Source organism: Lampetra fluviatilis, chromosome 49, assembly GCF_964198595.1.
Source record: "Lampetra fluviatilis chromosome 49, kcLamFluv1.1, whole genome shotgun sequence".
Classification (NCBI taxonomy): domain Eukaryota; kingdom Metazoa; phylum Chordata; class Hyperoartia; order Petromyzontiformes; family Petromyzontidae; genus Lampetra; species Lampetra fluviatilis.
The window spans coordinates 4,484,753-4,508,401 of NC_136323.1; the positions used below are offsets into that span (position 1 = coordinate 4,484,753).

At 53.6% G+C, this 23,649-nt stretch overlaps 1 protein-coding gene across 5 annotated transcripts; it reads left to right on the plus strand.

Moving 5' to 3' along the window:
• The first annotated feature begins 249 nt into the window (after positions 1-249).
• On the plus strand, positions 250-22,927 carry SWT1 (SWT1 RNA endoribonuclease homolog). Of its 5 annotated transcripts, none has more exons than XM_078877982.1 (16): positions 250-336; positions 2,821-2,880; positions 5,766-7,005; positions 7,684-7,816; positions 8,520-8,609; positions 9,960-10,196; positions 10,808-10,901; positions 11,851-11,978; positions 13,231-13,469; positions 14,375-14,513; positions 16,467-16,627; positions 17,076-17,308; positions 18,375-18,503; positions 19,128-19,206; positions 21,508-21,575; positions 22,376-22,927. In XM_078877982.1, the coding sequence occupies exons 2-16, from the start codon at positions 2,852-2,854 to the stop codon at positions 22,479-22,481; spliced, it is 3,105 nt and encodes a 1,034-aa protein (XP_078734108.1). In that variant the 5' UTR covers positions 250-336; positions 2,821-2,851; the 3' UTR covers positions 22,482-22,927. The 5 variants fall into 5 exon arrangements, with proteins under 5 accessions (XP_078734108.1, XP_078734111.1, XP_078734112.1 ...); XM_078877984.1 differs by having other exon boundaries at positions 272-283; XM_078877983.1 differs by lacking the exon at positions 250-336 and adding an exon at positions 346-643.
• The last annotated feature ends 722 nt before the right edge of the window (positions 22,928-23,649 follow it).

Here is a 23,649-nt window from a genome sequence, read left to right on the forward strand (position 1 = left end):
TGCAAGAAAGATCATTATAATGGCCGTGACGACATCGCGGGTGGAGAAGCTCGTTTGTATATTCGTGACGTCGAAGCGAGCGAAGAAAGCTCGTTTGAATGTCCGTGACGTCACCGCGCGAGCCGAGAAGCTCGTTTGCAGATCGTGACGTCATCGCGAGCAGAGAAGCTCATTTGAATGCCCGTGACGTCATCGCAAACGGAGCACCTCATTTGAATGACCGTGACGTCAACGCGAGTGGGGAAGCTCATGTGCATCGCCGTGACGTCATCGCGGGGCCGCCGTGAGGCGATCAGCTGGTTTCCTTTTTTTCTTTTAATCGGACCTCGATTTCGGGTGATCGCCTTAAACGTTGAAATTTCTGTCGTCGTCAATCGTGCGATTCGACGTTTGAATCGTGTCACTTAGCCGCGCTTCAGAGCCGTGTCGCCGTTGTTAGCGTTAGGCTCGCCGTCCGTTGGTTGGGGTTTGCAGCCGATGAGTCAACTCGTTGTTATTTAGACTCAATAATAATACTAAACACATTGTCCTGCGGAGGGAGCTGGTAGGAACGTTGGGTTGCTCGGTCAATGGCCTGCAGGGTCAACGGCGGCGTGGTGTATTCCGCAAATATGGCCGACTGTGAGGGCGGGCACAAGCCGGCGTGAGTTGGTTAAACGTTGAGTTTTATAAGGGCACCACGGGGTGACCAGCCCCTCCCCACCCAGCCCACCCCTCCCAGCCCCACCCCTCCCAGCCCCACCCCCACCCAGCCCCACCCCTGCCACCCAGCCCCTCCCTGCACGACGGACACAATAATCCCCTGTGGGCTGGTGTAACCAGGAGGTTCCGACCAGTATAAACGTTTTTGGGTTTAGATCGCGTTATTTATAAATGTGTCGTAACCCGCCACCACCCGACACGGCCAATCAGTAAAAAAAAAGTGTCACGTTGACAAAAGACAAAATAGTTCATTACATTAACCCACCGGTGTGTTGAAGATTGGATCCACAACATTTACTATTCATCTGGAAAATTGCCCGATGATGCTGCATGTAATTACCAGCGAAACGTCGTACTACTCAAAAGTTGGTCTCGTATCGAAGTCGGTTTGTCCGCCGCTCGTGCGTGCAGTTTAAAAGGCTCCCAGTTCACTTCAAAAGCAACAACAACAGCAGCAACAAATGATATTGTTGTTGTTGTTCAACGTCATGGTGTATCGTTCGTTATTTACGATAGTTTAGCGTTTCGCTTGTAAAGGCTGACATGGATTGCGTGTGTTGTGTGCCAAGCGGGTCTTCCGACACTTCACGGCATAGCCTCAGGGTGCACCTAGCCTGGCACAAGCGCCGTGGTGACATCCCCTTCACTTAGTGGGTAACTGGCTGTCGTAATAATAATAATTCCATGTATATGGCGCTTTTCATCAAGGATCTCAAGGGTTTATGGTCAAGGCGCCACGGTGGCTATGAGATGTTAACTACCTCGCCTGGTGTACAGGAGGTCGTGGGTTTGATCTCGACCCTGACGCCTGCTGTACATTTGTAGTTTGCGTGTCTCTCTCTCATCATCATCACGGTGGCTAGGAGATGTTAACTACCTCGCATGGTGTGCAGGAGGTTGTTAGTTCGACCCGACCCTGACGCCTGCTGTATATTTGGAGTTTGCGTGTCTCTCTCTCATCATCATCATGGTGGCTAGGAGATGTTGACTACCTCGCCTGGTATACAGGAGGTCGTGAGTTTGATCCCGACCCTGACGCCTGATGTACATTTGTAGTTTGCGTGTCTCTCATCATCATCATGGTGGCTAGGAGATGTTAACTACCTCGCCTGATATACAGGAGGTCGTGAGTTTGATCCCGACCCTGACGCCTGCTGTACATTTGTAGTTTGCGTGTCTCTCATCATCATCATGGTGGCTAGGAGATGTTAACTACCTCGCCTGATATACAGGAGGTCGTGAGTTTGATCCCGACCCTGACGCCTGCTGCTGTATATTTGGAGTTTGCGTGTCTCTCATCATCATCACGGTGGCTAGGAGATGTTGACTACATCGCCTGGTATACAGGAGGTCGTGGGTTCGATCCCGATCCTGACGCCTGCTGCTGTACATTTGGAGTTTGCGTGTCTCTCTTTCATCATCATCATCACGGTGGTTATAAGATGTTGACTACCTCGCCTGGTATACAGGAGGTCGTGAGTTTGATCCCGACCCTGACGCCTGCTGCTGTACATTTTGAGTTTGCGTGTCTCTCTCTCCCTGTGGCTTTACTCCGGCTTCTCCGGTTCCCCCCCTCCACATTAAGAAACATCATCACCACGCCTTTCGAGTATTTGGCTGCTGCTATACATGTCCACGTGATGCTGAGATCAGCCACTTGGTCGGGCTATCATTTGTGATGGCTAGGATCGCTTCTGAAAAAAAACTACGTAGCTGGTAAAATTTTAATTGAAATAGATTTTAATATCTACGTGGGCTGAAGTTTGGGTTTGTAGTTGCATCGACAGCTAAAAGGAGGCCTAGGCGAATCTAGTGGCTCTGTGTACGTACAGCACAGTAATACAGTACCAAGTTGATTGTAATTTGCCTTCATTTCCAGTTTTTTTTAATCTCAAAACATTTTTTTTTACAATTGTACATGATTAATTTTGCAAGTTTTAAGAATTTTCTGCATGTTATAAGTTTGTGTTTAAAAAAAATATATATTAATGTTAAGCTTGTGCATGTAGTGTTTGTGTCATTTGCTTGGAGAGGCTTTGGCTATTACAACTTTAAGTATATATATAATTTAATTTTACTCTGTCACAAAAGCTGATTTGTTTTTGTTGTCGCTTAAAGGACTATTTGATGTTTGCCTCTCGGCCCGAGCATGGAGACACGCAAGCTTGGATCTGACAGGTACAGAGTTTCATTTCACCATTTTTGTACAAAAACTATCATTTACAGCCCTTCCTGGATCCACTGCTGGGTGAGGGCCTCCGGCAACATCGGAGATTGTTTGACCGTTTGGTACTTTTGCCACACCCGCCAGCACAGGTTTTAGTGAAAACCGATTTGTATATCGCTTTTAGCCACTGATGGTATCTGTGGCCGGGTTAAGAGCGCAATGCACTAATCACTGCACCACCGTCCCCAAAGGTCGCAAACGGGTTTTGATTCCTTACCCGTACCCGGCCGCACCAGGGTCGCAAACGGGTACCCGTACCTTACCTCTGGCTACCCGTACCCGGCCGGGTATCGGGTAGGGTACGGGTACGGGTACCCGATTGCGACCTCTGGGATGAAGCCATGTTGCAGGGTCGGGTGGGTTGATTCTAGGAACTTGAATTGTGAGAAGAGACAAGACGTTGGGAAATGAGTGACAAATGGTTACTCACCAGTGACTCACGGCCTACTCGTACCCGTACCCGGCCGCACCAGGGTCGCAAACGGGTACCCGTACCCTACCCGATACCCGGCTACTCGTACCCAGCCGGGTATCGGGTAGGGTACGGGTACCCGATTGCGACCTCTGGGATGAAGCCATGTTGCAGGCTTGGGTGGGTTGATTCTAGGAACTTGAATTGTGAGTAGAGACAAGACGTTGGGAAATGAGTGACAAATGGTTACTCACCAGTGACTCACGGCCTACCCGTACTCGTACCCGGCCGCACCAGGGTCGCAAACGGGTACCCCCTGCCATCTTGATCATGTGCTGACACTCAAGAGATTCACGTGTGGTGGGGCAATGTGTGAGTGCTGCCACCTCTTCCACGACGTTGCCAGCATTAAGATGGAAGAGGAGACCAAATTCCTTCGAGATGGGCTCTCTAAAGTACCCCCCCCCCCACCCCCCGCTAGTGGAGACTCACCGGCAGTGATATGAGCAAGTAATTGCAGGTCCGCGCTTTTACTTTTAATACACTGTACAGGGACTATCTCTACTTACGAACATTTGACTTACGAACTTTTGGAGATACGAACAAACCAGTTCGTATGTCCAGTGGCAGCTGTTTGGACCGAGAGTCGTAAGTTCAACTGCCGCCCAATAGGCGGCGGTGGTGGCATCTACATCTGCAGAACATGAAGAACCAGTGGCATCTACATCTGCAGGAGATTTTACAACTTTTAAAGCCATTCCCCGTGTTTAGTGTACACGCCGTACAACACGTTTTGAATCGACAGGAGTAAAGTTGGACTTACGAACGAATCGACTTACGAACAGACCTCTGGAACCTAACTTGTTTGTAAGTAAGGAGTCCCTGTATGCAATAAAGTATTGTCATTTCAAAAACTACATTTTCCTAAAATTACGAGGCCATTGGTTTTCCATTTTTAACAGTCTCAATGTTTTTTTTGCTGCTGATCGTTACATAGTTGGCAGAGCGGCTGTGCATATGCAGTACTCATAAAACCACGTACAGATTCATAGTTACAGTATAGAACCAGACACACAATTGTGGAATTTTTACACAATGTATATCAAGTGTATATCCCATTCACAATGGTTTAAAGCTTTCATGACTGCAGGGATTCATCTTCTTGGTTCTTTCGGGAAAGTCACGTAGACGCTGTCTTTCCGACAGACCTGTTCTTCAGCTGAGGACGGCTGCTTGCGTTGTGGCCGAAACGTCGTGAGAATTATTTTATTATGTTTAATTTTTATTATTTTATTATTTCCCTTCTACGTGACTTTACCGAAAGAACCAAGAAGATGCGTAGCTTCAGTCGCATTCCAGATGGCCGCAGAAGCGCATCTGATGCAATGACCATCTTTGTTCTATTGTTAGCCAAAAGCCGCTATGAGGATGACCGGAGTTTTTCCATTTGCCTGTGACTGACTTATTCTTTCCATCCATAAAACAAATATGCGCAGTGTTTTTTGAAACGGCATCTTGAAATGCGGTCACATATGCGATTGAAATCCACATTGCATGGACTCCTTGCACGGAGCCAAAAGTCAGAGGCCCATATAGACACATAGACCCACATATGTGCTCATAGATAGATCTGTAGTCACACAGAGTACTGCGATGACATAAATGTAACTTTCTAACTTTTCTCTGCAGCCTCTGGATATGCAGTCACATTGTTACGCCACATTAACGAAACATTGATCGTGTTTAAGATGTTTACTTTCTAGTTCCATTTGCACAGAGAAGCGCACCTCCGATTATACACTGGTCAAAAAAAAAAAAACACTTTTTTCTGGCCTGGACTTTTGGCAGCTGTTTTAGACTCATTTCAGGGTGCTGATTCCAAATCTGATCTCAGATTTGCTCTATCACATCTCATTTTTATGCTATCGGCATACCCCATTTTCATTGATTTTACCCGAAATTAACTATGATTGCAAGTTGTTGCGAGTCAGTGCCTGCTTTAGTGTTATAATATGGTGCTGTATTTTTAGGATAGTGTGTTCATAATATCATTTTATGTAGATATTCACATTTATTTAATATTTTTCTTCTGCAGTTTTTATTGAAAATGCAATATTTGATATCTCAAAAACCTGATAGACAAAAACTGATGCCAGATTTGGAAATCAGCACCCCAAAATTACCTTGATACCGTTGGAATACCTTATGCCAGCAAAAGTGTGTTGACCAGTGTTATTAGCACGGTTGGCTTACGTGCGTTGCGAAAGAAGTTCAACATACACATACGGAGATGCACACAAGCATTTTACATTTTCACGGGAGTGTTACTCATTGCCCCGATGCCTTTGTTAAATTGGGCTTTTACTGTGCAGTATTTAACTTGCCTGACTTCTTACAAACGCTTGTGCATTTGTGCCAATGCAGCTCCGAAACCTTCCCTCCTCTCGACGGGACAAAAAATCAGCGGCAATCCCGCAAACGCAAAGCCAGAGATGATGACGACGACAATGACGACGACAACAATCGGGAGGATGGTGATGGCGAGCTTTCCATGCCCGGCACCTCGTGGCACGGGCCGTGGACCTCTTCACGCGCCAACTCCAAGCCGAGCATCCCGGCCAAACCCGATCGGCGCCAGCAGAAGCCGACGGATGAACCGCCCGTCAAAAGGCGCGCAGTCGGCAAGCCCACCGCACCGGCGACGAAGACCCGGCCACCGTCGGCTTCGTTGGCGGTTTCAGCCAAGAAGGGGGAGAAGTTGACGGCGCCCGGCAGTCCGGGTAGAGTCCTAACGCGCGCCGCGGTGGCGGAACTGTTGGAGCGTCGCTCGGAGCGTGTCCGTCGGTTCGAGGCGAGCGCCAACGAGCGCGATAGCGCTGTGAGACCCGCGGAACCGCGCGGCGTGGCCAGGCGGGATTCGCAGGGCTCGTCGCACGACGGCCAGGGCAAGGCCGAAGAAGCGGCGATCCCGAGGGCGACGGGAGGCGAACGGACGGGGCTCGCCTTGAAGTGCAAGTCGGCCCGGGTGGCGAGTCGAAGCAAATTGGGAGAGAATGTGCAGAGCTCCGGACGAGGGTCCGGCAAGAAAGAAGGAGCGGTTCTAAGCGCCGTGAAACCGTCTCGTCGTGCGGAACTTGAGCGCGACGACGACGGCGGCGCTGTCGGGGAAGGTTCTGGAAAGGGTTGGTCGTTTTCGTGGAACCGGGTTCGGCCGCTGGGGGCGGAGGGACGTAGGCCGGTGACACGGCCCGCAACCAAGGAACGGGCAAAACCCGCGGCCGCTCGGCGGGGGGCGCCGGAGGCGGAGTGCCGTCTCAAGGTTCCCGCGAAGAAGCGGGCGCCGTCCGTCGCGAGCGAACCACCCAAGGTCCAGTTGAAAATCGGCCCTGGCAGGCCGGCCGTGGTACCCGGCGTGGGCCGAAAAGAACAGGGCCGGCTGACGGCGAAGAACAACACAGAGCTACGTGCCGGGCGGGAGGAGGAGGAGGAGAGGGCGATTCCGGAATTGGCCATAAATGCAGTGCGGGTGAAGGAGAGAGGAGGGCGCAACGTGGGGAAGAGTGTCGTGGAGCGTGTCAGACCGAATGTGGCGGTGGTGCCGCCAAAAGCACGGCACGTGGTGCAGCCGAACTGGGAGATGAGTGCCGTCGTCGAGACAGAAACGGTGAGAGTCACGGCCGGAGAGCCGGAGTCCTGAGATGCCTTAGTCTGCCTCAGTGAGTCATAGGTATTAATATTGTGCCCTAAGAATCGTAGAGGTGTGTTCGTCTGGCTATATGAACCTCGGGCATTAGCACTGAACCGTGAGAATCCTAAATGTGCCTTAATCTGGCCCTACAAGCCTTGGGCACGAACTCACAAAGGAGAGAACGTGTCCCAAGAGGACAACCGCTGCAGAGATGGAGCATTGAGATCAGCTCATGTGCAGGAGTGAGATGGGACTCAGGATGGTGAGGGATGGTGACGTCATGGGGAGACCAGCAGTGGATAGACAATGGCTGATAATGATAACATGCCTTGGTCTGGCTCTGTGAGCCTCAGTAATAATGACCGCTGTACGGTGATGTTACAGTGGTCCAAGTTCGAATCTGTGCGGTACGATACAGTAACACGGAATGACACAGTTATTTGTCCCGCCATCTCACAGCGCGGTGCGTACATCGTATCTCGCCAGAGCATTACTTATGGGTCAATTGTTTTCGCTTAATGCGTCTGCCGCGTTAAAAACGAGGGCTTACCGCATATGCCAATGAGACGGAGGTCTGCGAGCTTCGGTCGCGCGAACCTGAAGCCACGGCAGAGTACAACGGCCGTCGTAACGCTCCTCCCTGTTCCTCCGCAGACCGCGTATGGGCACGACGACCCTCCGCGGTCGGCGTCGTTGCCTGTCGTTGCCGATGAGGGGGGCGGCGGGCAGCCGTGCCGCATGGAGGTGGACTTGCCCGCACCGTCTTTCGCCGGCGGCGGAACTGCAGGTGACCTGCGCCAGCCGGCTGGCCAATCGGCCGGCCGAGTGGGCGCCGTGGTATGCCGGCCCGCGGCCGCGTTTACGTAGCGGGCGCGATCCACGATGAGGGAGAGGGACTCCTCGCGCCCACATGTGATTTGCCGTAACGCTCACCGACTCGCTCAACCCACTCGGCAGCCTGCTCGCGCGGTCCATCGGACCTGGAACTCACCGTCGCTGCCCTATGTTCGAGACTCTTGGCAGAGATTTAACCAGTCCGGTAGAAAATGCAAGGCAGCTCACAAAGTCTGCATATTGCCCGCTCCTCAGTTCCAATCGGGGCCGACGGTTGCCATGTATAGTTCCACTCGATTATGTTGCGGGTAGTTTTTCGAAATTGGCAAATTGGCACTCTGACGCCGGCACAGAATGTCAAGTGATCTTTAATGCCCCGCTGTGAAGCAGACGGGGGCGCGGTACCGTTACGCTTCATGCGCACCGCCGCAGTAGTAATCGGGGAGGGGGAGGGGTTTGAGGGGGAAGGGGGGGGGAGGTGGGGAGGGGCAGGGAGGGGGGCGGCCGCTGGATCTGAACCGCGAACCTCTGGTCGAGCGTCGAACGCGCGTGAACCGATTGGCCGTCTCACGGCCGTGTTGCGCGACGCGTCGTCGCGTCGACCGCGTCATCACGGTGACCGCAGCTCTGCGTCGCGTGTGCCGTGTCTTGTGTAGAGCCCTGCCGGCTGCACGTGGTCCTCGACACCAACGTCCTCCTGCAAGAGCTGCCACTCGTGCGTCGTTTGAGGGAGTGGCACGTGCCTGGTGAGCTCCCTGCGACGGTGGGGAGAGGGGTCGAGGTGTGGGGATGGAGGGGGGTGGTGGGGGACGAGGGGGGTGGTTTCGTGTGTGGGAGGCAGGGGTCCACTCAGCCTGGTGCGGTGTGTAGTCAACATGGCCACGGGTAGTGCAGCGGTCGGCACGCTGCGTGACGAACCCGGCGACCCGAGTTCGATTCGCGCTCACGGCCACCGACACCAGTGATGGTTATCTGAACCGGTCCTGGGCCTCCTCTAGGTCAACTAAGCCTCAAATGAGTAAACATCGCCACGTGGGAGACGAACGCGATTGGGCGTGGTGCTGGCTACCCACCGCTTCGTGTGCCGTGCCGGCCTTCATAGGTGCTGCTCGCTACCAGTGTTTGAGTTTTCAGTTTTTTTCAGTTTCATTTATTTTGTATAGACCTGTGAGCCATTCGGCTCTTGAATCGGGTGCAACCGCAACAAACAAAAACATGAACAAGAAAACATCTATAAGTGACTCTGCGCAAACAGAAAATCCAGGAAAAAACAGCAAAAATCTTCCAGAAAAAGCACCATTCACCAACAGTCTGTCTGTGGCAGGGGCGGTGATGGTTTTGTTTGCCGGGCCGATGCGACGCAGGCCAATGCTGAGCAGGAATAACGCGGCCTCTGTATCGTACAGCGCGGTAGGTTTATTCAGCGTCCACACGCGACTGCTTCTCAAGCTGCTGTGGGAATGTCTTGGAGAGAGGGGTGGTCAGTCATGGGGTCTCTGTTGTGAGTCTGGGCCCCTTTTGCGAGTCTGTGAATCCCTATGTGGCTATATGGATCCGTGTATGGGTTTATGAGTCTCTATGTGAGTATATGGTTCTCTGTGTGAGTGTATGGGTCTGTGGATATATGGGTCTCTATGTGAGTATGTGGTTCTCTGTGAGATAATATGGGTCCCTGTAGATTTATAGGTCACTATGTGAGTCTGAAATCTCAATGTGAGTCAGTTATATTAATTCCACAGAGAGAGGTAGATGATCATATTCAGAGGAAATAAGGGCTTCATCTTCGTCCTGACTAGGGGATGAGAGTCGAGAGCACGCAGACCACTTGTGCCGCCTGTCACGTGCTCCGTGACTGTCGAATGCTGCCCAGTTGAGCGTCGACTGACCGTGTGTGCGCGCACGCGTCTCTCTCGCGCGCCATGCGTAGAGCGACCGTCCCAGTCCTGTGCCGTACGCCTGCCTCCGTCCCATGCCGCGTGTTGAACAGCTGTTACCGGCCCTCGAGCCGTCGTGTGTGTTTCGAACGCCTGACGCCGCGCAGCCGAGCAGGCCGTCTCTCGTTCACCGCCGTCGGCTTCGTGGGGGCCGGGCCGCAGGTCTCGGCGCCCCCACGCTGCTCGTGCCCTGGGCGGTTCTGCAGGAACTCGGCTCCCTCAAGGGCGGGCGGCGTCGGGCGGCGCGAGGAGCCACGGCGTCGGCGGGGGGGGAGGAGGAGGCGGACGGGGGCACGGCGGCGATGGTGGAGCGCGCCACGAGCTACCTGAACGACTGCCTGGCACGCCGACTGCCGCGCCTGCGGGGCCAGTCGGTGCAGGAGGCGAGCCAGCGTCCGTGTGAGTGGTCATCGCGGACGCGGGCACGGGTTGGAGTACCGAATGATTGCAGGCAGTCCCCCGCGATACGAGCGTTCGACTTGACAAACATCAGCACTCACGGACGAACCGGCATTTTAGGGCTGTTATTTTTCACCGTCCGACTTGCGAACGTTGGGTCGTACTCACGAACCGAACCGCGGAACTGTTTTGTTTGGCGGAGCGATCCTCCGCGAGACGTAATGAGTCTGAGTCTTCCGCGTGATGCACAAGTGTTGTTACACGACAGCCGTACGGCCTTCTGGGAGTGCGTAATGTATACAGAATTGTTTCAAGCGAGCCTGACTGCGGATGAGACACCGCATGTCGAAACCGGTCCAGAGTTCGCTTGTGTTACATTAGCTATGGTGATGTCGGCAGAGCGCTTCTGAGAATCGCTTATAAGTGGTTTTCTCGTCAGTGAAGCGTCAAACTCATGTAGGGTGGCCTCGGTGGGTACCTGCAAGATAAGAGCCGTCCATTTGGGTCAGTGCATCCCGTAACCTCAACGAGGACATGTGGACAGACAAGTTGACATGAAAAAAGGGAGCTACGGTGAAGGATGAAGGATGGCGGTGGTGCTGTCGTTGCAGGCGGCCTGCTGGAGGAGTCAAACAACGATGGCGTTCTGCAGTGCAGCCTGCAGTGCAAGCAACAGCACCCGTCCGCGCGCACTCTGCTGCTCACGTACGCCACACACTTGTGCGTTCGGGCACACAGATGCACACAACTAAGGCAAGCATCCCCCACGACGGATTTTAACAGGCTGTTGATGCGAGTGCAATTGGTGGGCACCTTTGAAGGTCAGCACGGTGGGTGGCCAGCACCACGCCCGACCGCCTTTCTCTGTGGCTCCTCAGTGGCGATGTTTACACACTGCACTAGGTACTCATGTGAGGCTGAGTCGACCTAGGGGAGGCCCAGGACCGTTTCAGATAATCTTCACCGGGTGTGACCGTGATCGGCAATCAAACTCATGTTGCCGGGTTCATGGCGCAGCGTGCTAACCGCTCCGCACGTGTGCACAAAGACGAAAGACACACACGCGTGCGCACTCGCGTGCACGCGCACACATGCACACGCGCACATACAAGGAGGAAAAAGGGCGATCAGCCAGTGTATGATCACGTGATCGATGATTCACGCTGACCGTCTGTAACCCAGGTCTCCGGCAGGTAACAAGCTCCCTTGTGTGTTTGTAAGAAATATCAAGCGTAGACGGAGAAGACTTTTTGGAAACGTTTGCCGGGTTTTTTAGCGTTAATGTAGATGTGTTGAACTTCTTTTGCATCGTACATAGCCAGCCGTGCCAATCGGAGGTGCGTGGGAAGGACAACAAACTAAACACAACAAGCACTTCTGAAGAAATGAGTTTTCAATATAGACCACGTAAGAGTGCATAGCTCCTAGCGGGCTTCCTAATAAATCGGAAGGTAGAGCATTCCAGACGGCCGCAGGAGCGCATCCGAAAGCGCGAGCGATGCCGCGACCGTCTATATTCGACGACCCAGCAAAAGCCGCCGCCGCCGCTGCGAGGATAAGAGTTGACCACAGCGCTCGTACGCTGACCTCTGACCCGCTGACCTGCCGACCTCTCCCACCACCCCTCTTCCCAACACATCCCCTGCGTACTCAGCGACGACGTGAACCTGTGCTCGAAGGCGCTGGTGAGCGGGCTCAACGCGTGCACCGTGCGCAACCTCGCGGCGGAACTCGGCCGGATAGCCCACGAGGAGGCCGGCGCTCCCGCCCCGCCACGGCGCGGTAAGCTCGGCGCGTCGGCGATGCCCCCTTGCCGGGCGGTCCGTGACCGCGCGGCCGTTGAACTCTTAAGCCGCCACGGGACACCAGCGTGCCGACGGGAACTCCTTAGCCCTGACGAGTGGAGGGTCGTAGCTGCCGAGGTCTGCTCCGTGTTTCTTCCTCTCTTGGCGCTACGCTCACCACAAGCCTCCCTGGGGTGTTGAACTACTTTCGGCACCGTACGTAGCCAACTGTGCTAATCGGAGGAAGGATAACAAACTATGGGTCTCTGTGTGAGTCTATGGGTCTCTGTGTAAGTCTATGGATCTCTGTGTGAGTATATGGGTCTCTGTGTGAATCAATGGGTTTCTGTGTGAGTCTATGGGTCTCTGTGTGAGTCTATGGGCCTCTGTGTGAGTCTATGGGTTTCTCTGTGAGTCTATGGGTCTCTCTGTGAGTCTATGGGTCTCTGTGTGAGTCTTATGGGTCTCTGTGTGAGTCTGGGTCTCTGTGTGAGTCTATGGGACTCTGTGTGAGTCTAGGCGTCTTTCTGTGAGTCTATAGATTTCTGTGTGAGTCTATGGGACTCTGTGTGAGTCTATGTGTCTCTGTGTGTCTATGGGTCTCTTTGTGAGTCTATGGGCCTCTGTGTGAGTCTATGGGTTTCTGTGTGAGTCTATGGGTCTCTGTGTGAGTCTATGGGTCTCTGCGTGAGTCTATGGGTCTCTGTGTGAGTCTATGGGTCTCTGCGTGAGTCTAGGCGTCTCTGTGTGAGTCTATGGATTTCTGTGTGAGTCTATGGGTCTCTGTGTGAGTCTATGGGTCTCTGTGTGAGTCTATGGGTCTCTGTGTGAGTCTATGGGTTTCTGTGTGAGTCTATGGGCCTCTGTGTGAGTCTATGGGTTTCTCTGTGAGTCTATGGCTCTCTGTGTGAGGGGTGGGCCTGGGTGGGGAGGGGCTGGTCACCTCGTGGTGCCCTTATAAAACTCAACGTTTAACCTACTCACGCCGGCTTGTGCCCGCCCTCACAGTCGGCCATATTTGCGGAATACACCACGCCGCCGTTGACCCTGCAGGCCATTGACCGAGCAACCCAACGTTCCTACCAGCTCCCTCCGCAGGAATGTGTTTTATCTGTCCCTACTGGCATACAAGCCTGTGAAACATAGCACCTTCTTGATGTCCTTGTGTTATAAGAATGGCATGAATACCAAATGTACTTTATTATTCTATGTACATGTTTACAGCCTGGGCCAATTCTTCTCTTCCCCAGTCGCCCCGTCCAGCCCTGAATGTCAGCTGGCCGCTGGGATGGACCATTCCCGTGCACGAGCGGGGGACCGTACCGCTGTCAGCACGAGAGGGCAGGGTCCAGCCGGGCACGGGCAGAAAGATGCCGGCTATCAGCTGACTCAGCGCATTCACCAGTTGCTGCACACGGACTTTAAGGATGCCCTCGCTGCCATCGTGGAGGAGGAGATGAAGCTGGCCTACGATGACAAATGGCTGGACGTGCGTACATTTGCATGGGTCTGCATGTCGGCCTGTGCGCATGTGCGTGTTTGTGTGCGGTGTGGGGAGCGGTGGTGTAGCGGTCAGCGCGCTGCCCTATGAACTCGGCGATCCGGGTTCGATTCCAGCTCATGGCCAACACCAGTGACGATTAACTGGTCGTGGGCCTCCCTGAAGTCGACACGGCCTCAAATGAGTACCTGGTGTGGTGTGCAAACATCGCCACAAGGGGGCTGGGCGTGGTCCTGACCACCCACCCCCTCGTGTGCCGTGCCGGCCTTCATAGGTGCTCGCTAACAGCACTTGCCCCAACAGTCTGTTAACGCCATACGGGGGATCTTTCTTTTTGTCTTTTTGGGGAGCGGTGGTGCATCTGCCAGTCACCCATGGCACCCGGGTCTGTCCTGTGACCTCCTTGCCAGTAAGCCTTTGACACTTGACGTGGCCTCAAAGTGCACATAGCCTGGCAGAAAGGCCACGGTGACGTCACCGCCACTTCGTGGCGAATGGCGGCATGTGGTTGTCGTTTCTGGGGAGCGTCGGTGCAGCGTTTGGCGCGCTGCGCTACGAACCCGGCGACCCGAGTTCTGAGCCAGACAACCGCTGTCGACTACCCCCATGAGGTGGCACTCATTTTATTGACCCCGGCGGGATGATGGGTCGAGCCAACCAGCCAATCAGACCTTCCTCCTTGCGAGCCGCTCGCTGTCTCGCTGAGCCACCCGGCACCCGGCTAGGGAACGTGTAATTTTGTAATTTCCTCCGCTGGCTCCGACAGCGCTCTCCGCCGACCGGGAATTGAACTCGCGTCGCCGGGTTGATCGCAATTGGCGCACGTAAACTGCCGCGCCCTTGTGCCGATTTTTGAAATCTTCTTTCCCCGCCCCCCCCCAACCCCCCGTCAGGTTGTGTGTATGCCCCCTCCGTACACGCTGGCGCACGCCCTGCATTGCCTGAACAAGCACTGGAGCACCGTGTTCGGCTCGGTGGTGCGCCGCGGCCTGCAGCAGACCGTGATGGCGCTGCAGAAGCAGCAGCACCGGCGTAGGCGTCGCACGCTCGCGCAAGGACGGATGGCACTCGCGAACGCGCACATGCGCAGATGCACGCCGCACGTGCACTCCGCACGTACACGCCACACGTGCACGCCGAACGTACACGCCGCACGTGCACGCCGCACGTACACGCCACACGTGCACGCCGCACGTACACGCCGCACGTACACGCCGCACGTACACGCCACACGTGCACGCCGAACGTACACGCCGCACGTGCACGCCGCACGTACACGCCACACGTGCACGCCGCACGTACACGCCGCACGTGCACGCCGCACGTACACGCCGCACGTACACGCCGCACGTACACGCCGCACGTGCACGCCGCACGTACACGCCACACGTGCACGCCACACGTGCACGCCACACGTACACGCCGCACGTACACGCCGCACGTACACGCCGCACGTGCACGCCACACGTACACGCCACACGTGCACGCCACACGTACACGCCACACGTACACGCCGCACGTACACGCCGCACGTGCACGCCACACGTACACGCCACACGTACACGCCGCACGTACACGCCGCACGTACACTCCGCACGTACACGCCGCACGTACACGCCACACGTACACGCCGCACGTGCACGCCGCACGTACACGCCACACGTGCACGCCACACGTACACGCCGCACGTACACGCCGCACGTACACGCCGCACGTACACGCCGCACGTACACGCCGCACGTACACGCCGCACGTGCACGCCACACGTACACGTCACACGTACACGCCATAGCTTGCTGAATCTCGTTGAGGAGCACACAGCGAACTCCGGTCATCCTCGCAGCAGCGGTCACCGCATCGAGCGATTTCAGATGCGCTTCTGCGGCCGTCTGGAAAGCACTTCCTTGCGATATTAGGAAGGTCTGCACTTTTAAATAATCTACATTGACAAAGTAATTTCTTTAGAACTGTTTTTTTGTGTTTAGCTCCCCCACACCTCTGATTCGCACGGTTGGCTACGTACGGTGCAAAAGAAGTTTAACACGAATACATCGACATACATATTTAAAGCACACCGCGTACACATATCACACAGCGTGGGTACACTACACACGCACGTCACAGATCACACACAACACATTGACAGAGATCGCCCCGATAGCTTTTACAGGCTGTTGGGGACAGTGCTGTTAGCAAGCACCTATGAAGGCTGGCACGACACATGAGTGATGGGTGGCCAACACCATGCCCGGCCGCCTTTGTCTCCCCAGTATTGATGTCTACACACGGCACCAGATAAACATTAAGATGGAGTCGACCTAGGTGAGGCCCACGACCGGTTCCAATAGTCGCCACTATTGTTGGTCGGGCCACTGGGTTCACCGCGCAATCCGCTACCCGCTCCCAACACACAACACACGCCACACACAACATGCACACAACACAACATGCCACAACATATGCCACGCAACATATGTCACACAACACAGCACACACAACATGCAAAGACAACACACAACACACACCGCACACAACACGCACACAACACACCACATGCCACAACATATGCCACACAACATATGCCACACAACACAGGACACACAACATGCAAAGACAACACACACAGCACACACAATACACACCGCACACGCAACACACAAATACAATACACACAGCACACACAACACAAAGACAACACACAACACACACCGCACACGCAACACACACCGCACACGCAACACACAAATACAACACACAATACACACAGCACACACAACACACAAAGACAACACAGCACACAAAGACAACACACAACACACACAGCACACACACCGCACACGCAACACACAAATACAACACACAGCACACCACGCGCGTTTGGGTCTCCCCCGGCGCGCGGATCCTTTCACCCCAGCAGTGGACAAAAGCCCCCACGCGTCTGGCGACGCTGACCGAGACGTGGCCACCTCCGCCCCGCCCCGGCAGGTGTGTGGGGCAGGAAGGACGTCGCCGACGTATGCTGGGCCCCGGCGTCCCTGGACGGTGCCCTGGCGATCCTGCGGGAGTTCGGGAAGCGCTCCGAGTACGGCGGCTCCATCCCCCGGGCCTACGCAGCGCTGATGCCCCTCAAGCGCCTCGGCAATCAGGTGACAGTGGGGGGAAGAAGGGGGGTTTGGGCGGCATTGGCCACATGGGGGGGCGAGGGCATCAGGGCTTGGCTGTGGCGCAGGTGTGGTGTGCGATGTAGCCGTGTGTGGTATGTGGACGTGGCGTGCTTTGCGCGTGTACGTATGTTGTATGCTGTTGAACTTCTTTCGCGCCGTACGTAGCCAATCGGGCTAATCGGAGGTGCGGGGGAAGGACAACAAACTAAACACAAAAAGCAGTTTTATAGAAATGAGATTTCAACCTAGATTTCAGAGTGCACAGTTCCAGTGGCTTCGTGGTATCGGAAGGAAGAGCGTTCCAGACGGCCACCGAAAGAACCAAGAAGATGAATCCCTGCAGTCACGAAAGCTTTAAATCGAAATTTAGACGCCGCTTAATTTTTTTCGAAATTCCCCAACTTGCCCCCCCCCCCCTCTCAACGTCAAGGAGGTGGTGGCGGCGGTCGGAGGCGACGAGGTGGCAGGCGACGAGGAGGCGGCCGACGACGACGTCGCCGCAGCGGAGGAGGAGGAGGAGACCGCGAGCACTCGGAGCGCGCCGAGGGCGGCCGAGGGGCCGGCGGTCGCGGACGCCGGCCCTCCCGGCGCGGCCGCCGGCCCCGCTAGCGGAGACCCCTGGGAGGTCTTGGAGGACGTGTGGAGGGCGGTCGACCAGTCCAGGTGAGAGGGACAAAGGTAAAGGTGCCCCCAAGCTCACCCGGTTTGCTTGGCAGTGAGCGACGACAGATCTCACCGTGTGATTCTATAAACAGTTTTTCTACCTGTACCAGCAAAATCCCACTGAGCTACGTAGCTCATTTTCAGAAGCGATCTGACCATTGCAAATGATAGCTCAACGAAAGTGGCTTATCGCGTGGAAATTTATAACAGCGGCCAAATATCCTAAACGCGTGACGTTGATTCTAAATGTTGATTGAAAAACCGGAGGGTCTGGAGAAAAGTCCACACGACCACGGGGAGAGAGACACGCAAACTCCTAATATACAGCAGGCATCAGGGTCGGGATCGAACCCGCGACCTCCTGTATACCAGGGGAGCTAGTTAACATCTCCGAGCCACCGTAGCGGACAGGGCCCTACCCTCAGCGAGAGAGGGTAGGGCCCTTGTGTGGCCACGCCACGGTCCAACTTCGCCAAAGTTGATAATATTCTCGCACATTGCTTGTACTCGTCATGGAGCATAAACTATCACGCGAACTCCGGTCATCCTCGCCGCGGCGGCTTTTGTCTAACCATCAAACAAAGAAGGTTACCGCATTACAAATGCGCTTTTGCGGCCGTCTGGAATGGTCTTCTCTCCGATATTAGAAAGCCACTGGAGCTATGCACTTTTAAATCTAACTTAAAAACTCACTTCTTTAGAACTGCTTTTTGTGTTTGGTTTGTTGTCCTTCCTCCGCACCTCCAATTAGTGCGGTTGGCTACGTACGGTGCGAAAGAAGTTCATCACACATACCCGTTTTTTACCGATATCAAAGCCTATTTATTTATTTTACCCTTTTTGGCCAATATCAATCCAATTTTTTTCATTACTTATACAAATTATTTCAACTACGACGATGATGATGATGACGGTATTGACTACGATGCCGATGACAGCATTGACAAAGAAAATGATGATGAGGAGGCTATCACTGACGATGACGGCGGCGACGACAGCGACAAAGCCGGTGTCGCTGCCCCGGATGGCGCGTGCCATTGTTTCCTCCCTTGTGCCACCGTGCCAGGGAGCTGATCTGCGGGCACGCGGGGCGGCTGACCGGCAGCACCGGAGTCTCGTCAGTGGCTCGGCCGGATTGGGCCTTCCTGCAGGAGCTGGTGCCGGCCGTGCGCACCCTCGCCTCCTCCGTGGGCGCGTGAGTGTGACGCCACGTGGCCACGGTTTTCCTATCTCGTACATTTGTAGAACGCGCTTCTATGGAGGCGCTTAATGCGATTCAAACCAAAAAAACGGCGTGAACAGTGGACATGACGTGGATGGCAGGGGCTCGCGAGGGGATGATGAATGGGTGGCCATGGTAGAGTGGTGCGTAGGGGATAGGGAAGGGTAGGGGAGGGGAGGTGGTCACGATCGAGGGTGGGCGTAGGGGATAGGAAAGGATAGGGGAGGTGGTCACGGTAGAGGCGGGCGTAGAGGATAGGGGAGGGTGTAACGATGGAGGGGTGTGTAGGGGTAGGGAAGGAGAGGGAAGAGGAAGAGAATGGAAAATGGGGAAGAGGTTGGCTGTAAGAGAGGAATGGAAGGAGGTGAACGAGAGGAATTCTTAATGTTCGGAGTGAATGCCCGAGGTTCGTAGAGCCAGACTTTAGGCACGGTTAGGGTTCTGAGGGTTATGCATTAGTATCCAAGACCAGACTAAGGCAGTTAGGATTCTTTTGGATCAGTGTTAATGCTCGAGCCAGGTTTTTCACGACAGTCGTCGCTGTCTCAGATCTTGGCTGTGGTGGTGATACGCAGCCTCGCTTTGTGTTTGTGCCAGGGTCCTGGAATCAAACTGCAGTGAACACAGCATCACTCAGCTCTGCAATGTCCTGCAGGGCTTCGTGAACTGCCAAGTGGTGCGCACACCCACACACATACAGACAAAGATCCCCCGTGTTGCCTTAACACACTGTTGGGGCAAGTGCTGTTAGCGAGTAGGACCTATGAAGGCCGGAACTGCACACGAGGGGGTGGGTGGCCAGCACCACGCCCGGCCGCCTTTGTCTCCACAGTGGCGATGTTTTACACATCACGCTAGGTACTCATTGAGGCTGAGTCGACCTAGGGGAGGCCCAGGACCGGTTTAAATAATTGTCACTGGTGTTGGCCATGAGCGGGAATGGAACTCGGGCCGCCAGGTTCGTAGCACAGCGCGCTAACCGCTACACCACCGCTCCCCACACACCCACACACACGTATAGACGTCAGCCATGGATCGGTCGTGCAGTGATTAGCTCACCGCGCTACGAACCTGACCCCACCTGAGTTGTATTCCCGGCCATGGCGCTACTATCAGCAACCAGTCCTGGCCCACTCGCCCCCCCCACTCCTGCTAACGCTTCAGCGACCCCACCCTGACGAGCAAGGGGGTGAAGTGTGACCAAGCAGACCCCCGTTCACCGACGAGTACGTACATACTGTACCGTACGTTGAACTTCTTTTGCTCCGTTCGTAGCCAATCGTGCTGGTCGGAGGACACGGCGTCAGGAGGTCTTGATCGCAAAGTGGATTGGTGAGAGGGTCTACAGAGGGATTTTTTTAAATTCACAGACTTTCATGAGGCCTGCTGTTTATTCGGATTTTGCATGTCTCTGTCCCCGTGGTCGTGTGGATTTTTGTCCGGTTTTTCCCTCGGCAGTTAGAAACATGCATTTAAGACTTTCGCTGCTATACATTTCCACGTGATAAGCCACTTCGTTGAGCTACCATGTGTGATAGCCAGGTTGCTTTTGAAAAAGAGCGAGATAGCTTAGTGGGTCTTACACAGTAATATACAAAACAATGTTTACAGTTTATCCACTGTTAGAGGAGTGCCTCCCCGCGCCAGACTTAATTCCAAATGCTGGTCTGTACGTGTCAGTGAAATGTGGGGAGCGGCGTATGAGCGCACGGTACCAAAGTTCTGTTGTTATTTTTTGCCCATTGCCATTGCCCCGGGCTGTGCACAACACAGCCCCGCAGCAGCTTATCGCAACCAGTTCAGCGGCGGTGCTCGCCCAAACAAGAACTATGGAGGCTCATGCCCCCGCTCTGTTTCCAAGATACGACGAGATCGGGCACATTTCAGGCGATTTGCCTTCGTAGGCACAATTCGTTAAGAGGAGGTGAATATTAATACCGCGGTCGTAGCGTCCCATTGGGGAGATATTTTCGACCACCGATAGTTTGTCAGGAAGGGTGGGCACCGATAGTTTGTGGGTACGGAAGGGGCAGGGAGGAGATTTAGGCGAGATGAGTGGGTCTTGTAAACATGCGGAAGAGGAAAGCGCGGCAGGAGTATTGAAGAGGGCCATGAGTCGCGATGGCGGTGGCGATGAAGGGGGCCGACTAGGCTGTGGATGTTGCACACGAGGCATATCCTGATGCTAGCCCCAAAACAATAGGATGCCAAACCAGCCGCGGGTAATAGCCCTAACTAACCAGCATCTCACTAGTCTGAACCCTGATGAGCCAACCAAATGGTAGTCCCTACTTCGAACTAGCCAACTATTTCTAGATTTGAAGCTTTCGTGACTGCAAGGATTCATATTCTTAGGTTTTTTCGGTAAAGTCACGTAGGTAAAAAATTAAAATTAATAAAAGTAAAAAAAAAACAACTATCCACGAGGACTAGATCTAACGCGCTAACCACAATGACCAGCCCAAACACTCACAATACCTCTGATCCAATAGCACTAGCCCTCTCGCCCACTTAAATCCTACCTGCAAGTCTAACCAACTCTACCAACCGGACACGAGCGCGATAGTTCTACCCCTAACCTCAACACGAGCACTTCGGCAAGACACCGTTGACTATTCTCTTTGCGCCGATCGGTAATAACCCAGAGCAGCACGGAGGCACAGGGCCTCTTGTCCCGGGGCTGACACTAACGACCCTTATACTAATAGGGTTTTTCCCCTTTTTTCTGGCAACAAAACTGACACCTTTTGCAAGGAATCATGCTTACATTAACCACAATACTTGCAGTCAAATGCAAACAAAAAAACAATACTCTGATAATTTATGCATTGTCTTTGAATCTGATTGTTCCACACCAGAGACAGCTTTCTTTGGAGCCTAGTCTCATATGGTATTCGACCAGATGACGCCAAAAGGTGCACAGTTCAAAGAACTAATGACCCTTGTTGGTTTCTCCCATGTTGCGAGTGCGCTGCAGCTGAGGCTTCGACAGTGCACGCTGACCCCACAGAGCCTCTTCCAGTGTCTCTTTGGTCCACAGCAGAGGTGAGATATGGCCACTAAGTGCCCCGGGTTTGGCTGGGACAGCCCCTCTAAAGGATTTGTGAAGAACATGATTTTGTCCCGATTTAATATTTTCTGGCCTCGTACGCCACTCATGATCAAGACAGAAGGCGGGGCTACCTGAGTAGTGGGCGGGGCTACCCGAGTAGTGGGCGGGGCTACCCGAGTAGTGGGCGGGGCTACCCGAGTAGTGGGCAGGGCTACTCGAGTAGTGGGCGGGGCTAGTCGAGTAGTGGGCGGGGCTAGTCGAGTAGTGGGCGGGGCTAGTCGAGTAGTGGGCGGGGCTAGTCGAGTAGTGGGCGGGGCTAGTCGAGTAGTGGGCGGGGCTAGTCGAGTAACTCGAGAAGTTCACGCAGCTCCGCGAGCGATCCGAACGGCCGCTTCGCCTCCTCATGGCGGTGACGTCAAAGGCGCATTTCGGATAAAATTAAAAGAGAAAAAGATTTAAAAAAAACACATTCCTTCAATTTCGATTTAAAGCTTTCGTGACTGCAGGGATTCATCTTCTTGGTTCTTTCGGTAAAGTCACGTAGAATGGAAATAATAAAATAATAAAAATAAAACAGAATTATTTTATAATGTTTTATTTTTATTATTTTATTATTTCCATTCTACGTGACTTTACCGAAAGAACCAAGAAGACATTCCTTCAAACGAAACTCCCCCCGCCCCCCTCATCGCCCCCCCACCGCGTTTGTCGTGAGGCCCACGCGCGTAACGTCTCTCTGTCCGCCCCCCCTCCTGCTCCCCCGTGCCTCGTCGCGCCACTCCCCGTGTGGCAGGGAGAAGCTGGAGATTGGATGTGCCCAGCTGGTGGAGGCGGCGGCGATGCTGGAGGGAGCGCGTCTGTCGCTGATGCCACACGCACAGCTCGCCGGCTGGTCCTGAGCGCGAGTTGGGGGGGTCGTCTCCCCCCCTGGCCCCCCCCGCCCCCCCCCCACCCCTCCCGCTCCTCCTTACCCCTTCCCCCATGCTTTGTCAATTGAATCGGGGGGCCCCAAACGATGACAATTTTCATCGCTAGCCGGGAGTCAATTGTTACACGCCCAATTTAATAGAACTACTGCGGTATTTTTTTTTCTTCTTCCAGATAATAAAACGCCCTCCGGAAAGTAAAGCAGCATCCCCCAAAACTTTCAGCGATGTCAATAAAAGTTGTACAACATCAGCTCTCTCGCGCACGCATACATACACAACAATAGGGGCAATGTCCCCACTGGCTTTAGAACACGGCGGATAAAGCGTGCGTCTGTTCGCAGCCTTGCTGACTGCAACTTACTCTTCAGAGTTGTTGCTGCTGCATTCGTTGGTTTTTCGGAATAAAACATTTTACTGAGCCGATTTGAATGTTGCGAACGTGTTCAGTTTAGCTCTGGGGCAGTCTACAAATACAGTACCGCATTGGCATGTCACTATTGAAAAACTCCGAATACCTGGTGAATATAATGAATCAAACATAACCCCTATGATGTTCTGGTCAACTTTGATGTAATTTTCTGTTCAATTTCCCAATTCACTCAATGACCCGTATATGGGTCGCCAAAACTGACACGAACATTGACAAAGGATATAAAGCAAACGTTTAAGCGGATTCCTGGAATTACTTTGAGAGACAGAGAGGATGACTTGAATTGAGGAATAAACGCAGTTTCGAAACATCGCCACATCGACTGCGAAGAAAGATGGGACGCGTCATGCCTAGCATGGATGATGCTCGGACCATCTCACGAATAAAACTTAATTTTTCGTGACTGCAGGAATTATTATTTGGTTCTTTCGGTAAATTCACGTATAAAGATAAAATAATAAATTAATTAAATACTAGCATACGACGTTTCGATTGCAACACAAGCAATCATCAGGTATAAATTAAATAGAAACACAAATCTAGTATAATTAGAAATGTAATGTAATACAACAGAGAGTCGGATAACATAACAGTCAACACCCTATCTGTTTGATTACGTTCTTCCTGAGAATGCTAAATTTGAGAGAGAGATTTAACACAGAACCAGAGATGGAGCGATGAAGTCCGCCCACGTGTGCGGGTACTCGA